Source organism: Sus scrofa, chromosome 2, assembly GCF_000003025.6.
Source record: "Sus scrofa isolate TJ Tabasco breed Duroc chromosome 2, Sscrofa11.1, whole genome shotgun sequence".
Taxonomy (NCBI): domain Eukaryota; kingdom Metazoa; phylum Chordata; class Mammalia; order Artiodactyla; family Suidae; genus Sus; species Sus scrofa.
This window is the reverse complement of record NC_010444.4, coordinates 47383866-47400199: the sequence shown is the minus strand read 5'-3', so window position 1 is coordinate 47400199 and position 16334 is coordinate 47383866. Positions and strand designations below refer to the sequence as shown.

Here is a 16334-nt window from a genome sequence, read left to right as displayed (position 1 = left end):
TGCTCCTTGCAATGTCTGGATTGTATTAATTCTCTAAAAGGCAGATGCCTTTGGACTGAGCCACAGGGCGCTATGTAGCAGGCACAAGCATGGGGGCCCAAGAGTGAAGCCCTTTGGAGGAGAACACCTTTCTTTTCCTTGGGCCACTGGGTACCACTTAAGGTTTTCTTGCTCTCACACTGCCGGACCAGGGCTGGGATTATAAATGATGTGGCCAGAGGCTTCAGGCAATGTTTAGGTCAAATGCACCAGGTGTTGTTAGCAGGGACCCCAAACAATGCATGTGGTACTTCCCCTTTCAAGGACGAGACGCAGTCGGGCAAATGACAACTGAGTTGACTGCGTCATTTCTGAGGCGGGGTGCATGGAGACAAAGTCTGTTACCAGACTGAAGCTATCTGGCCAAAAAGGGAGGAACTGGAGAATCTTGGCAGAAACAAGGTCTGGGTCCCCCTCGGCAGGCTGAGCAAGGGAGTGTGCACCTTGGGGTGTGAGCGCAGGGGAGGTGACTACTCACGTGGCTCCTTTTGCTTTCGTCATCTCCCATCGACGTAATGACCGTCTCAGAAAAAACCATCTGTCCAGTCTGGTTGTTGGTGATCTAGAGGAGAACAAGGATGGTCAATGTGAGACAGAAGGAATTCTGGGCAAATTCCTCAAGGTGGTGTTTTGTGGTTTTCTATTTTCTGAAGCAGCAGCATCTGCTAAAGCAGACAGAATTCCTGCTCTCCTTTTCTTTCTGAGTTCCACCAGCAGCAATAAGACATCCAACAGAGTCTACGGCATGCGGCTGCTACAAGGGGGGCGAGGCAGCATATGGCCTGTCACCTCAAAAATACTCAGCATTAGCTATTTTTGTCATTCGTGGGGCTCATTCACTTGAAACACGACATCAACTTTTTTTTCAACAAATACGGGTCTGGGTAACAAATCGAACATTGTTCAGGAGAAGGAAGCAGGTTTTAGCTACAGTTTCTCCCTTCCTGATTCTGGGGAACTGTTTCATCAAAAAAGTGCCTACGTGGAGTTTCCCTGGTGGCTCAGCAGATTAAGAATCTGACTAGTATCTATGATGATGCAGGTTCAATCCCTGGACCTGTTCAGTGGGTTAAAGAATCCAGCGTTGCTGCGAGCTGTGGTGTGGGTCACAGACGCAGCTCGGATCTGGTATTGCTGTGGCTGTGGCACAAGCTAGCACCTGCACCTCTGATTCGACCCCTAGCCTAGGAACTTCCATGTGCCATGGGTGCTGCCCTAAAAAGACAAGACAAAACAAAACAAAAAGCGCCTAAGTGGAGTCCCCTGGTGGCTCAGTGGGTCAAGAATTCAGTTATTACTGCTGTGGCTCTGGTTACTGATGTGGTGTAGGTTTGATCCCTGGCCTGGGAACTTCCACATGCTGCAGGTAAAGCCCTCCCCCTCCCCAAAAAAAAGGAAGAAGAAGAAAGCAACTAAATAATGGGAGGCCTGACCCCACAATTCTCTATCTGCTGTCTGCCTCAGCTTCAGCAACCAGAAGCAGGCACCTCAAAGCTGAGCCTTAAAATCCTGACATGGAATCCTGGCCATTCCCAACCCATCCAAGGCCTTGTCTTCTAACCTATGCATTGATGCTAAAAGAACAGAAAGAATCTTGGGAGCTAAGTAATCTGTGTTTTCTTTTCTTTTTCTTTCTTTCTTTTTTCTTTTTTTTTTTAAACTTGCTGCACCCATGGCATATGAAGGTTCCCAGGCTAGGGGTGGAATCAGAGCTGTAGCCGCTGGCCTACAGCACAGCCACAGCAACTTGGGATCTGAGCTGCATCTGTGACCTACACCACAGCTCACAGCTCACCTACCCACTGATTGAGGCCAGGGATCGAACCTGTGTCCTCATGAATGCTAGTCAGATTCGTTTCCACTGAGCCATGACGGGAGCTCCTGATCTGTGTTTTCTGAGACTTGGCTCAGATACCTACAACCGTCTAGTATGTAACCTGGAACAAATCATTTCTGGTCTCTGATTCACAATTTTCTCATTTCTAGGTCATCTTTAAAGTTCCCGCCAGCTCTAATATTGCAGGTACCTGCAGCCAAAACAAAGTGGAAACTCTTAGCCTAATGTGCAACAGTGGATCCAATTCCAGTTCTAATTCCAGTTCTGAGGAGATAAGGATCATGTCTTCATCAACATACATTAAAATTTTTATCTAAATAATTTCTCTCTGCAGCAAAGAGATGATGTCATCCTCCTTTATGCCAGATTTTTATAGGCTTAACCAATGTTATGGGTTTTTTTTGTTGTTGTTCTTTTTTTTGTCTTTTTGCCTTTTCTAGGGCCCCTCCTGCGGCATATGGAGGTTCCCAGGCTAGGGGTCTAATCGGAGCTGGAGCCACAGGCCTATGCCAGAGCTACAGCAACTCGGGATCCAAGCCGCATCTTCGACCTACACCACAGCTCATGGCAACGCCGGATCCTTAACCCACTGAGCAAGGCCAGGGATCGAACCTGCAACCTCATGGTTCCTAATCGGATTCGTTAACCACTGAGCCATGACGGGAACTCCAATGTTATGTATTTTTTAAATTGTACAGTTCTGTATGTATAGGCTGCAGGATTTCTCAGAGCCTTTATTACACAAAGATGCATTTTTGTCTCTCTAGAATGAGATATACGTGCAACATTTCCAAATATGTTTCACCACTGAGTCTCCCTTTCATAAAGCATTGTATAGGGCAGGTACTCCATGGAACCCACTCAAGAACTACTATCCCATTGTGGATAATGACTTTGCCATAGCAACAACCATAATAATAAGAATAATCTGCCACTGCATAGCACTTTTTAGTTTACAACGACTCACATTATTTATTTGACCCTCATGATACCATAACATAGACGTTGACATTTCTAGTTCATAAATGTAATTAGTGAGGGTCATGAAATTGAAGTAGTTTTTTATTTTTTTTTTATTTTTATTTATTTATTTATTTATTTTTTGTCTTTCTGCCATTTCTTGGGCCATTCCCAGGCTAGGGGTCTAATCGGAGCTGTAGCCACTGGCCTACGCCAGAGCCACAGCAACGCGGGATCAGAGCCGCGTTGGAGGCATTTATTGTCCCCATTTTTTTTTTTTTTTTGTCTTTTTTTGCCTTTTCTAGGGCCGCTCCCATGGCATATGGAGCTTCCCAGGCCAGGGGTCCAATCGGAGCTGTAGTCACCCACCTACGCCAGAGCCACAGCAACGCAGGATCCGAGCCGCGCCTGCGACCTACGCCACAGCTCACGGCAACGCCGGATCGTTAACCCACTGAGCAAGGGCAGGGATCGAACCCGCAACCTCATGGTTCCTAGTCGGATTCGTTAACCACTGCGCCACGACAGGAACTCCCAGTAGTTTTTTAGAATCACACTAGTTACTGGTAGGACTCACATTTGGGATTTCCCCTCCCCCCCAGGGCTATGCATGCAGCATATGGAAGGCCCCAGGCTAGGGGCTGAATCAGAGCTGCAACTGCTGGTCTACGCCACAGCAATGCCAGATTCAAGCTGCATCTGCAACCTATATGGAAGCTTGTGGCAACACCAGATCCTTAACCCACAGAGCAAGGCCAGGGATTGAACCCACATCCTCATGGATACTAGTTGGGTTCTTAACCCGCTAAGCCATAACAGGAACTCCAAGCGTGGGTATTCTGATATCTACAAGGAGCGAATGTAAGTAGCAGTGAGCCTATTGGCTAACGGTTGTCAGAAAGGATGACTGAATATTGGTTTTGACGAGAATAAAACAATAATTTTGGAAACATTCTCTAGTCTTGAGATGGGCAATGCTAAAGGATTCTGTTTGGCAGGTGACTCATTCATTTATCTGGCAGGGGTGGGCGGGTGGAGGGTTTCCATTCTGGAGCTGGGCCCATCAGTCTGCAGCAGGGGGAGAGCCACACAAAGGCTACTTTATAGTGAAGGCAATGGCTCATGAAAATTGCCCCCTTTATCCTCTATGGCACATATACACTATTGTTTCAACCCAGTCACTACCTGGGTTGAACAAAAGCAAGGCTCTCTTGTGAGAACCACCATGGCCTTCCAAGTAGGCACTGAGATAAGATCAGAGGTCAAGGTCTTTGATGTTCTCTACTCTAACAATCACCCTGAACATCTGTGCACCAGATTCTCTTCGAGAGAATACAGGCTGCTCGGTTTGCTCTCAGACTGTTGCCAAAGCCACAGTGGAGCCATCTCGCACCAGCGACAAGCTAATGCCATGCTCCTCTAGGTCTGCGATGTTTTCTTCTCAAGTCAGATCAAGAACAAACCTGCCGGCTCCTCGTACAATATACTGGACCATGAGACAGTTAGACATATGGTAGGTTGGAAAACACTCTATGATCGAATTTTGAATGAATGACCCACAAGCAGATGAATGTTTCACCTTGTGGCAATAGAGTTTTCCCTTCTAAAGACTAAGTATATCACATCTGAGCTCCTCCTAAGGAAATGGGAAAGATCTATTCACCCCATCATGAACTCTATTTCAACTCTCTACTAAACATAGATAAAATCCTGTGAGATAAACTCCTCAAACTCCATACTAGGGAAGTATCTCTCTAAACACCTGTTTGCTTCCCTTCTTTCAATCATTAAAAATCCCCAAACATTCCTTTGCAATTGGACAGGCAGGAAGACCAGAGTTAAATTTACTGCTTGCGTGCAAAAGTAATTCATGTTTTTGACACATCTCTTTCCCCTCTAAATAGCTCCTTGACTCCCTCTGGTTTTTAACCTCTATTTCCCATCCTTGTTTGTCTTCTTTTTTTTTTTTTTTTTTTGTCTTTTTGTCTTTTTGCCTTTTCTAGGGCTGCTTCCACGGCATATGGAGGTTCCCAGGCTAGGGGTCTAACCAGAGCTATTGCCGCCAGCCTATACCAGAGCCACAGCAACGCGGGATCCGAGCCTCATCTGCAACCTACACCACAGCTCACGGCAATGCCAGATCCTTAACCCACTGAGCAAGGGCAGGGATCGAACCCGCAACCTCATGGTTCCTAGTCGGATTCATTAACCACTGTGCCATGACAGGAACTCCTCTCATTTGTCATTGACTTGGGTATCAAACATGTGACCAAGACCATAGTTCTCTGAAGGAACTGGGCACTGAGGAAAGGAGGACGTGCTGGCCACGACGGCCCTTACCTTGTGAATTTCCCGGTGGACTTGGATGGTATTATTTCCAATCTTGGTTTCCGTGTTGGTCTCATTGTGATAGGTGGGCGGTAAGTGCGCGAGGTTCACTTCTGATGATATTTTAGCCGCAGCCTCTTCTGCCTCCATCTATTAAATCAATGAATTCAATGAGCAATATTCTTTTCTCCTGATACAAACTAGAGTCCGTTAGAAGAAAAGAACCACTTCCCATTCCTCTTCTGCAACAACAAATAATGGCGGTGATGACCATCAAGTGAGTACCCAGCAGGACAAAGTGCTAAATGTTTATATAGATTATTGCGTTATATCCCACAACCTCCCTAGGAGGTGGGTGTTAAGGTCCCCATTTTACAAGTGGGGCAACTGAGGCTCAGGAAGACTAGATAACTTCCCAAGATGCTCCATGAAGGGCAGAGTCCGGATCTGAGAAGGCTTCCGCTGAAGGGTCTTGACCCCTGTGTAAATGCTCTTGGTCTCCATCCATCTTCCCACGGCCTCATCAGGAGGTCACCTGAATTCAGTTCCCTTACAAGCCAACAACCAACTCTGTCTCTCTTGGAGAGCATTCTCTGGCTGCAGGAGTGTGCTCAAGCTGCACAGGCCCCACGTGTCAGAGAGTGCACACTCCAGGGACAGCCCTCAACCACAGAAGGGACATGCTATGGGGCGGAGGACTCCAGTGCTCTCTCCCCTCCAGGGAGCAGTCTCTCTCCAAGGACCGGAGCCCTAGCTATCCCTAGGAGGAAGCTGTTCACCAGCACAGTTTATTTTCATTTTTGCTTTAGGAGCACACCTGTGGCATATGGAGGTTCCCAGGCTAGGGGGCAAATCAGAGTTGTAGCAGCTGGCCTACGCCACAGTCACAGCAATGCCAGATCTGAGCCATGACTTTGACCTACACTGCAGCTCACAGCAACACCGGATCCTTAACCCACTAAGCAGGGCCCGGGATCAAACCCACCTCCTCATGGATACTAGTTGGGTTCGTTACTGCTGTGCCACCACAGAAACTCCACCAGCACAGTTAATTGACTTTCTTCTCTTCCCTCTCACTTTCCTACTTCCTCCTAGTGCTTCTGGGATCACATTTCAAATAAATTATTTGCTCCCAAATCCTTGTTGCAGGGCCACGTGGAGGGTGGGGTAGGGACCCAATCTAGGACAGCCCCTCCCCACTGCAAGTCTCCTTCCCACCTACCCCCTGAGTATAGAGGGACACTTGGAGAGGGTCAGGTGACTAGTTCCCAGCGGGGGCACCCTCCTCTGGCTCTTCTTGCACATGTGTCCTTTTTGGAGGCCACTGTCCTCAAATCATCTAGTCTCGTGAGCCTCTAAGACATCTATACCAGATATATCAGTCAACCTGAATCTGTACCCCATTTCCTGCCCTGGATTTATTGCCCAGCCTCAGTCCTGATGAGAGGGCAGGTGACAATGAGACCAGTCACAGCTGATGGGACTCAAACAGAGAGCACATCATGGACCAGTTGGGCCAAGCAGATGCTCTCTCTAGAAATTTAGAATGGGAGACACTAAGAGAAGTTGTAGCTGGTGGTTGGCAATTTTCCAACACTGCAATCTTTGACTCCGGGCTATTTTTCTTCCTTAAAATGAATCCTCAAAAAAAGATTTTCGATTGGGGAAATAACAATTGATTACAATTTAAAAATTAAGAAAATTTAAAAAAAAGATTTTTGTATTTAAAAAAATCACAGCCCTCTATTTCCTCACATCCTAGATGAGGCCCCTCTTTGCCTCTCTCTGAACCAGATTTGCTGAGCTGGGTGGACATGGGGAAAGAGTTCCCATGTCTCAGCATAGCACAGACGCTGAACTAGAAGTGTGATGAAAAGCTTGGTCAGCACAAAGCCTCAGGTGACCACACAAGGACTTGGTCAGCAACCACTGTGTTTGTCCCTGAGACAAATCCCAAACTGTCTGAAACCGGATCCCTGGTTCCATCATCACTATCACAACGGCCGCCCTGCCTGGGTACCAGCTCTGTCTCAGCCATTGTACCAGGCCCTTCCGTACCTCCTCGAATATTCACAGCAGCTCTCTGAGGAAGTGTTATTATCTTCAGTTTGCAGATAAAGAAAACAAGGTTAGCAAAGCTGAAGGAATCTACCCAAGGTCATCACATTCTTCCCAAGTGGTGAAACTCAGATAAGAACTTAAGTAATCTGACTCCCACTTACATGCCTTTCCTAGTGTATCATGCTGCTTATGCTTTTACTGGAGAGATAGGAGAGCCCCACATAAGCCGGTCTCTAGAAGCAAGCCAGGGGTTCAAAGAAGAGAGTAGAAAGGCTTCCATGTGGAGGAGGAAAAATGATTGGGCTGGTCTCAAAGGTCAGGAACAGCGTGGACAGAGAGGAGCCAAGAGGGACAAAACTGTGGCAGCCTGGGAGTTCCCGTTGTGGCGCAGGGGTTAACGAATCCGACTAGGAACCATGAGGTTGCGGGTTCGATCCCTGCCCTTGCTCAGGGGGTTAAGGATCTGGCATTGCCGTGAGCTGTGGTGTAGGTCGCAGATGTGGCTTAGATCCTGTGTTGCTGTGGCTTTGGTGCAGGCCAGTGGCTACGGCTCCGATTAGACCCCTAGCCTGGGAACCTCCATATGCCACAGGAGCAGCCCAAGAAACTGCAAAAAGACCAAAAAAAAAAAAAAAAAAACTGTGGCAGCCTGGATGAGAATGGCATCTTGCAGGCTAGGGCAGAGGGTCCACGCTGGACCCTAAATGGATAAAATGATGGAGGATGAAGTAGAGAGAGACTGACTGCTGGATCCTGGGGCAGTTCTAAAGCAGAGGTGTTTGGGAGTTCCTGTTGTGGTTCGACTGGTTACAAACCTGACTGGCTTCCATGAGGATGCGGGTTCGATCCCTGGGCTGGCTCAGTGGGTTAAGGTTGTGGCGCTGCCATGTGCTGTGGTGTAGGTTGCAGGTGTGCAGCTTGGCTCTGGTGTTGCTGTGGCATAGGCTGGCAGGTACAGCTCCAATTCAGCCCCTAGCCTGGGAACTTCCATGCTACAGGTGCAGCCCTAAACAGTAAAGAAAGAAAGAAAGAAAGCAGAAAGTGTTGTCCTCGTTCTCAACCAAGAGGGTACCTCTGAGTCATGGCCAAAACCTTAAAAATATATATATAATATTCATTGATATAGATACATAAAAATATATATGGATCTCTTCCAGACCTGCTGACTTAGAATTTCTGGAGGAAGGGCCCACATACCAATGAGTTTCCCAGATGATTCTAAGGTATTCCCTTCTCTCTACTCACACCAAGCAATGGGGAGTTGTGGCAAGTTCTGAAGACTAGTTGGGAGAAAAATTCAGAGTCCAGAGAAGGAAGAGAATAGAGTCAGGGGACTGGCTAGAAGCAGGCTGGGAGTCAGAGGTTATATTTGGGGAGTGGCCTTCTAGGTGGCAAAGACTCCAAATAAATCTAGAAGGGCCACTGAGAGCTGGCCACTAGACTAGACAAGAAGTTGCCCCCAGTATCGTCAGAGGGCAGTTCGGTAGAAAGTACTTGGGGGAGTTCCCGGTGTGGCTCAGCGGAAATGAATCTGACCAGCATCCCTAAGGACACAGGTTTGATCCCTGGCCCCAGACAGTGGGTTAAGGACCTGGCATTGCCGTAAGCTGTGGTATAAGTCACAGACACAGCTCGTTTCTGGCATTGCTGTGGCAACCTCCACATGCTGCAGGTATGGCCCTAAAGAGACAAAAAAAAGAAAAAAGAAAAAATCAGATTAAAAAAAAGACAGTATTTGGGTTCTGGAGCTGGGGAACGTACGGCCAAGTCCCAGCTCTGCCACAAAGCAGCCATGTAACCTTGAACAAGGTATCAAATATCAGAGTTCCCGTCTTGGTGCAGTGGAAAAGAATCTGACCAGCAACCATGAGGTTGTGGGTTCAATCCCTGGCCTCGCTCAGTGGGTTAAGGATCCGGTGTTGCCGTGTGCTGTGGTGTAGGTCGCAGGCACTGCTCAGATCTGGCATTGCTGTGGCTGTGGTGGAGGCCAGCAGCTGTAGATCTGATTGGACCCCTAGCCTGGGAAACTTCATATGCTGCAGGTACGGCCCTAAAAAGACAAAAAAAAAAAAAAAAAGATATCAAATATCTCTAAACCTTAGCTTTCTTGTTTGCAGAATCAGAACGATTCTTCTTTGCTGAGCAGAAGTAAGAATTAAGGATCATGAAATCCATGTACTTGATGCAGTATCTGCCACCCAGCAAAGGTGTAATACTTGCATAATATAGTCCTTTAAGAAAGCACTTTTAGGAGTTCCCATTGTGGCTCAGTGGGTTAAGAACTTGACTGGTATCCATGAGGATGCAGGTTCGATTCCTGGCTGTTTAGGGATCCAGCGTGGCTGCAAGCTGCAGAGTAGGTCACACAGATGCAGTGGCTCAGATCTGGGGTTGCTGTGGCTGTGATGTAGGCCGGCAGCTGCAGCTCCAATTCAGCCCCTAGCCTGGTAATTTCCATGTGCCATAGGTGTGGCCCTTTAAAAAAAAATAAAATAATAATATCTGGGTGGCAGTGGAAAGATCAGACAGTAGATAATGTGTGTTTGGAGGGTTTGCTAACAAAATGGAGAAGAAACAGAAAGAAGCTAGTAGGCAATTTAAGGGCTTTTAAAATCTGTTTTAAGCAAGCGATCTTGGCATCTTCAGTGATTTAAAAAAGACACAGCTGGAAAAGAGTAGAAGACTGGAGATGCTAGAGGGGCGTTATCCAGAAGAAAAGAATATGTTCATGTTTTTAAAATTCCCATAGGAATCTGCATCTTCCAGTTTGGCTTTTAAATAATGAAGTTCCCAAACCTAGAATTTGCTCTGGGCTGAACAGATAATCTTTATAGAAAACCTTCTCACCCTCAACCAGTGGTTATTTCAACAGAATGAGCTAACAGCTCTTTCATGGCACCACAAACTAAAAGTAGAGTTTACAATGGAAATTTCAGCCACAACTATTACTGCCTCTAGCAAGAGAAACTTAAGCCTGCAGTAACAGACTTGTTTCATAGAGGAGGAATGTTTATATTTAAAATGGCATCTGCAGTTGGTGAATCTGTGTGTCTGTTAAAGAAGCATAGTAAAAAAAAAAAAAAAAAAAAAAAAAAAAAAAAAAAAAATGGAGAGAGACATTCAGGCTTGGGAGTGGAGTTCTTCCTAGAAACAGGTGAAGTGATAAAAATATTCTAAAATATGCTAGTTACAGGCACCGCCGTGGGGCCAGGGGAGTGGTTTTTATCCTCAAAGTAAATGTATTAGTAACAAAGAGAATAATAAAATAGGAAAATGCAACAACCCAGATTACACCATTTAGAGATTTGCTTCCCCTCAACAATGATTCAACAAGTAGAGTTAACTTTGTTCCCTTAAAAGAAATCAACAGCTTGAGTCAGCTGGAATTTTTAAATGTCAGGAAGTTACTTTGAAAGCAGATTCGTGATGTAACTATGTAAACAATTAATGTATCTGCCTGAGGGCTCTTTTTTGGTTCTTCTCTGGGACATTTGAATAAGGAGCAACTCTTGTTTTTGAGAGTTACGGGTTTTCAAGCAGTTTCTCTTTAAAAAATTACTACTGGAGTTCCCGTCGTGGCGCAGTGGTTAACAAATCCGACTAGGAACCATGAGGTTGCGGGTTCGATCCCTGCCCTTGCTCAGTGGGTCAAGGTTCCGGCGTTGCCGTGAGCTGTGGTGTAGGTCGCAGACGTGGCTCGGATCCTGCGTTGCTGTGGCTCTGGCGTAGGCTGGCAGCTACAGCTCCGATTCAACCCCTAGCCCGGGAACCTCCATATGCCGCAGGAGCGGCCCAAGAAATGGCAAAAAGACAAAAAACAAACAAACAAAAAAAATTACTACTAATACCCACAGTCTGTTAAGAATCTATTGCATAGCAGACACTAATGGTTCTTATGTTATTAGTCATACTAGTATTTTTTTCTTTTTTTGTCTCTTTAAGGTCGCACCCTCGGGCACATGGAAGTTCCCAGGCTAGGGGTCAAATCAGAGTTGTAGCTGCTAGCCTACCCCACAGCCACAGCAACACCAGATCCAAACTGTGTCTGTGGCCTACACCACAGCTTAGGGCAACCCCCGATCCTTAACCTACTGAGCAAGGCCAGGGATTGAACCTGTGTCCTCATAGTTACTAGTCAGATTTGTTTCCACTGAGCCACAACGGGAACTCCCATGCTAGTACTCTTAATATGATGATGAGGATGGACATGATTTATTGAGAACCAACAGTTTCCCATAGTCCTTAGATCCACCACACAAGGGAGCAACTTATATTACATCGGTTTTACCTAATCCCATTTTGGATGATCAGATAACTTGCTTTAACTGCATTCTCCCATTTAACTCAGGGGTGGACATTTCCTCCATTTCAGAGGCTGGATCCCATCACTAGTAAGTGGCAGAGCCAAGGTGGGCTAAAGGAAGGTTGGTTCCCACCAAGTGGGGTCCAGGTGGCAGCCAATGTCTCCCCTGGTGGCAACCTGCAGCCAGGCCACCGTGCAGGTCAAGTGGAGCCACGTCTGGAGAAGGAAGGCTGGGCCCTGGCACAGCCATTGTGGACAAGTCCCACTAACCTGCCGATGGGCCCCAAGCTGCTCTGATCAATGAGGAGATTGAAGAAGCCCCTCGTCTCCCTCACCAGGGGCTTGGGGCTGAGAACCGTGCTGCACGAGCACGTTCACAATGAGTGAAAATGAGGAGGTGACCTGGTCAGTCTCACTGGGAATCCATGTGCAGGAGGGAAAGTCCTAGAACTCAGAGAAGGGAAGCAGATGGCCTGCTGTGGAACCAGAGGATCATGAGCTCAATTCAATTTGAGGGTGCAGAGTGGGAAACACTGGCGCTCCTGCCCTTTTATTTGTTCCATGTCATGATTCATTTGCTTTCAGAGGAAACAGAAAGTGCATGGGTTTTGGAATCCCGCCTGTCCAGTGGGTGTTCCCATACAGCTGCCCACGCAACTGCCTCCCAATCCAGTGTCCCTTTAGCCAGTGTCCAGGGTCCACTGGGTTGCTAGCTGTGGGTGGGAAAGAAGGGGAACTATTGGAGTTCCCGTTGTGGCTCAGTTGTTAATATCCACAAGGATGGAGGTTCGATCCCTGGCCTTGTTCAGTGGGTTAAGGATCCAACATTGCCATGAGCTGTGGTGTAGATCAAAGATGCAGCTTGCATCTGGCGTTGCTGTGGCTGTGGCAGTGGCTACAGCTCCGATTGGACCCTTAGCCTGGGAACCCTCATATGCCATGGGTGCAGCCCTAAAAAGACCAAAAAAAGAAAGAAAGAAAAAGAAGGGGAACTGCCCCCAAAGAACACACCTCTCCTGGTAGACCAGGGCCAGCTTTGGAGGCTCTGCCCAAATGTGGTGTGGACAAGCAGGGATGCGGTGGTGCCTGATCTACCATCTGGCTTCTCACTGACACTTTTCCTGGGGTGGGCTTCTTCCTAAAGACAGGCTGCAGCCAGAGCCAGGCTTAGCAGTAGCTGTGCCCAGCCACCCTAGGCAGCAGGGCCACCTGACTGGTAGAGCTGGGCCAGTTGCACCTCCTGTCCAGGCGACCCTGGCAATGCTTGGATGACCACCATAGAGGATGTATCCATAGTATTTGGACCTGGGAGGCAAGGGAGGGAAGAAGTCAGGCAAAGTTTTCCCAAGGGATCCGATACTAACAGCTTCTTTTTATTGCATCTATTATACGCCAGGTGCCACACATATCATGGATTTAATTACCAAGGGAAACTGAGGCACAGGCTATCAAGGGATTTGCCCGATGCCACCCTGCTAGTGAATGACTCCAAAGTGCTCCTGGGGTGGGGGTGGGGTTGCCTTTCACAATGCCCCTCCTCCTCTCACCCACCACCCTTTGACAATTGAATACGATGCTGGGATTTAAGGTTCCCAGTTTCTTTCTCTGTCCCACATGGAAGCCCAAACAGATTACCAGCAAATCTCAGGGCTCTCTGTCCCCACACAGCCCCCTAACTGTCTCTTTGGAAGATGGCACAAGCTCAAAACCTAACAGACAAGCTAGGACTTGAGATGCCAGGAGCTTCCTCTGCAAAACCACAGCACTGGAATACCAGGGGCCTTGCAAGCACCCGCTTACCACCAGATGAGGCCAAGTGCACACCTGAAGATAATTGTTGGGTGATGGCCGGCAGCCCGTGCGCAGGTGGTGACCCCAGCTGCCCATGGGTGGGTCCTGCCATAGTCTCTGGGTGGTTAGACTCAGACCCAGAGCTTTTGGCAGGAAGGCAAAAGGGAGGTGGGAGTTGGGAATCACCCTGCGCTGCTTCCAGACAACTCAGAATCAGCTGCCGGCCCCACCCAGGGCCTTCGAGTACTGGTCTCCCAGACCCCCTTGTGGCCAGCCCTGCGCTTCCCCAGAGCGCCGACCGTTTGAGCGCACCCACCTCCTCCACCGCGCTGCGCAGTTTGTGCTGCGTGTCTTCCATCAGTTCCTCAACCTCGCGGAACATCTCGTTGAGGGTGGCCTCCTCTTGCGGGTAGTTGAGAGCCCGACCCGACTCAACTGGAGCCGAGGTCACCGTCGGAGCCGGGGCGGGGGCCGTGGGGACCGCCGCCGCCAGCAGCAGGCACAGCAGGGTGCTCCCGAGCCGCCGCATCTCCGCTCTGCGCCCGCCGCGGGTGCCGCCGCCTGCGCGTCCCAGAATGCTGTCAGAGGCGCGCCGACCACCAGCTCGTCCGCGCCGCCGCCCCGCCCCGCCGCCGCCGCGGGCACTAAGAGCCTCGGCCCGCCCCCATCTGGCGCTCCGCTTCCCCTCACCCACCCTCAGACCTGACGAAATCGAGCCCCCCTCCCGACGCAGCTCCCGCGGTCAGGGAAGCCCCCAACCCGCTCCAGCCCCGGGCCTCTGCGCCCCTGCGCCCCCGCGCCCGAATCTTCTGGGTACCCATACCCCCATCCTCAGGCACAGGCTGTGCTCTGCTCCTGTCCCCAGTGATAACCCCCTCCCGGAGCAACAGAACCTAGGTTCCCCGATGCTTACACCCACCAACCCGCTCTCGACCCCGGCTTGGTCTCGGGTTCGAGCCCTCCCCCTCCTCGATCAGGTCAGAGCTCAGCTATGGTACTGCGACCCAGCCCCCATCTCGGTGGGTCACTGAGCAGATCACCATCCCCGCCCCCACCCCCGGGGTTGAAACCAAGTCCAGCGGGACCGAGCTGAGCCGCCCACCGTACCCGCCAGCGGCCCTCACCTACCCAGCATGGACCGCGCTGCGCTCGGGTCTGGATCTGCCAGGCCTCGGCGGGGGCTGCCTCCGGGCTGCGGAGCAGGAGCGGCGCGGTGGGCTGGGCCCGAGTGCTGGGAGAGCGGCGGGGATGCGGCAGGGCTGGTACCCGGGCGAGCCCGCAGCGCTCGCCCCGCCCGCCCGCCAGCCAGCCCCCGCCCCATGGGAGGGGCGGTGGCCCAGCCCGCCGCCATTGGCCGCCGGGTCCCCAGGCGATCTCCCACCCCAGGCTGGCCTCGTTTGCTGCGGGGCTTGGCTCTCCTGGAAGCTGTCCCTTTCCTTGCATCCCACTGCCCTGCAGCATCCCAGTCCATTGTCATCTCTGGCCAGATTCTTGCCACAGCTTAAGGGAGGCAGGGGGTGGGGTGAGGGGGGTGTTTTGTTTCCTACCTTGTCCTTTCCAAGCCATCCTTTACCCAGCAGGCAGATACAATCGAAGCCCCTTAGCCTGGCATTCTAGGCCCATCACAGGCGGGTCTTAATCTGTTTGCCGTCGCTGACACGTACTCCAGCCAAGAAAATCCACTTGTAGCTCCCTCAATAGTTCTAGGAGAATGCCAGCAAGCTTCTTAAGGGTGTCATAGCGGAATGATAAAGAGTATACAGCCGCAATCGGACCGCCCGGTGTCAATCCTAGCTCTGCTCCTCAGGACTTTACCAATCTGGCCAAGTTATCAGATTCATCTGCTCTTCAGTTGGCCCAAATGTAGAATGGAGGTTATGGTATGATAACTAACAAACATCACTTGCCATCTGGTTCTCCAAGGGTGAAGTCGCTAGCCTCAGCACTCCGCTGACCTTCAACACACCCTAAAAGGAGTTGAGGGCAGAGATCAGGAATGAGGCACTCTGTGCCCTCGGAAAACTGGCAGAACAGGCCTTGGGGTGGGCAGACATTTTTAAGAGAAAATTTTGTGAACCCAAAGTCTTGCCTCTTCCCCTACTTAGGGCTCTAGTCCTCAAGAGGTTCCCAAGGAAAACTAAAACTCCCAGCTCTCCTGTTGTCGGTCTTTAATTTAGTTGACAAGTAGTAAGGGTACCTTTTGAAGTAACACACATGCAGGAAAGTGTGGGGCATGTGATAATTGGGGTATCTACATTTAGCTATTGTAAAGAGAGCAGAATTTGTCTATCTACTGGTCCTCTCCCTAGTGCCTAGAACAGGGAGCACTCACCTGATTTTTTAATAAACCTGTGTTTTGTTGGTCAATCCCCTCCTATTTTTTTTTTTTCCTGTTACTCTTCCTGTCTGGACAGCCCTTCTTCCTCCCCTTGGTCTGGCTAACTCCACCCCATCTTTCAAGACTCAGTCTCTCATTATCTGTCCCTACTCCATCCCATTTTCCCTCTGGGTTCTCCCAGCATCATGTGCTTCCCCTAATTAGCAGCCCATGGTGCTCCCCTAATTTGCTTCCCCTAATTTGCCATGGTCTGTCTGGTCACTGGCCCATTTTCCCCCCAGAGACCAGGAGCTCCTCTAGGAGGGCGGGGACTGACTTGCCCATTTTGTGTCACCAGAGCCTCAATTATAATATACAGTTGGACCCCAAGAAATTGATGGGCTGATCATTATATCAATTGCTATTGATCTACCAGTATGGCAGTAACATTACTGGGTGTGCATTATGTGCCAGGAGCAAGTATTAACTCATGTAATTCTCAGTCTCTGAGTAAGGTAGTATTACTTTTATTCCTTTCTTACAAATAAGGAAACTTTCCTAAGGCCACAGAACTCATAAGTGGTTGAATTGGGAATGGAACCCAGGAATCTGGCTCCAGATGCTACAAGCTCACTGTCAAGCTCCTCTACTGTAAACCTGGCCCGGAAGGATGAGATGACTTGGGAGCATGAGATGAG

At 49.4% G+C, this 16334-nt stretch overlaps 1 protein-coding gene across 3 annotated transcripts in view; it reads right to left on the bottom strand.

Annotated features, from left to right (window-relative positions):
* Window positions 1-14956, bottom strand: part of DKK3 (dickkopf WNT signaling pathway inhibitor 3) — a 59421-nt gene extending 44465 nt beyond the window's left edge. The window contains exons 1-4 of one of the 3 annotated variants that reach the window (XM_021082083.1): window positions 14867-14956; window positions 13636-13880; window positions 5177-5314; window positions 518-601 (exon numbers count right to left, since the gene is read on the bottom strand). In XM_021082083.1, the coding sequence (XP_020937742.1) occupies window positions 518-601; window positions 5177-5314; window positions 13636-13880; window positions 14867-14885 (486 nt within the window). In that variant the 5' untranslated portion in view covers window positions 14886-14956. 3 annotated transcript variants of the gene reach the window in all.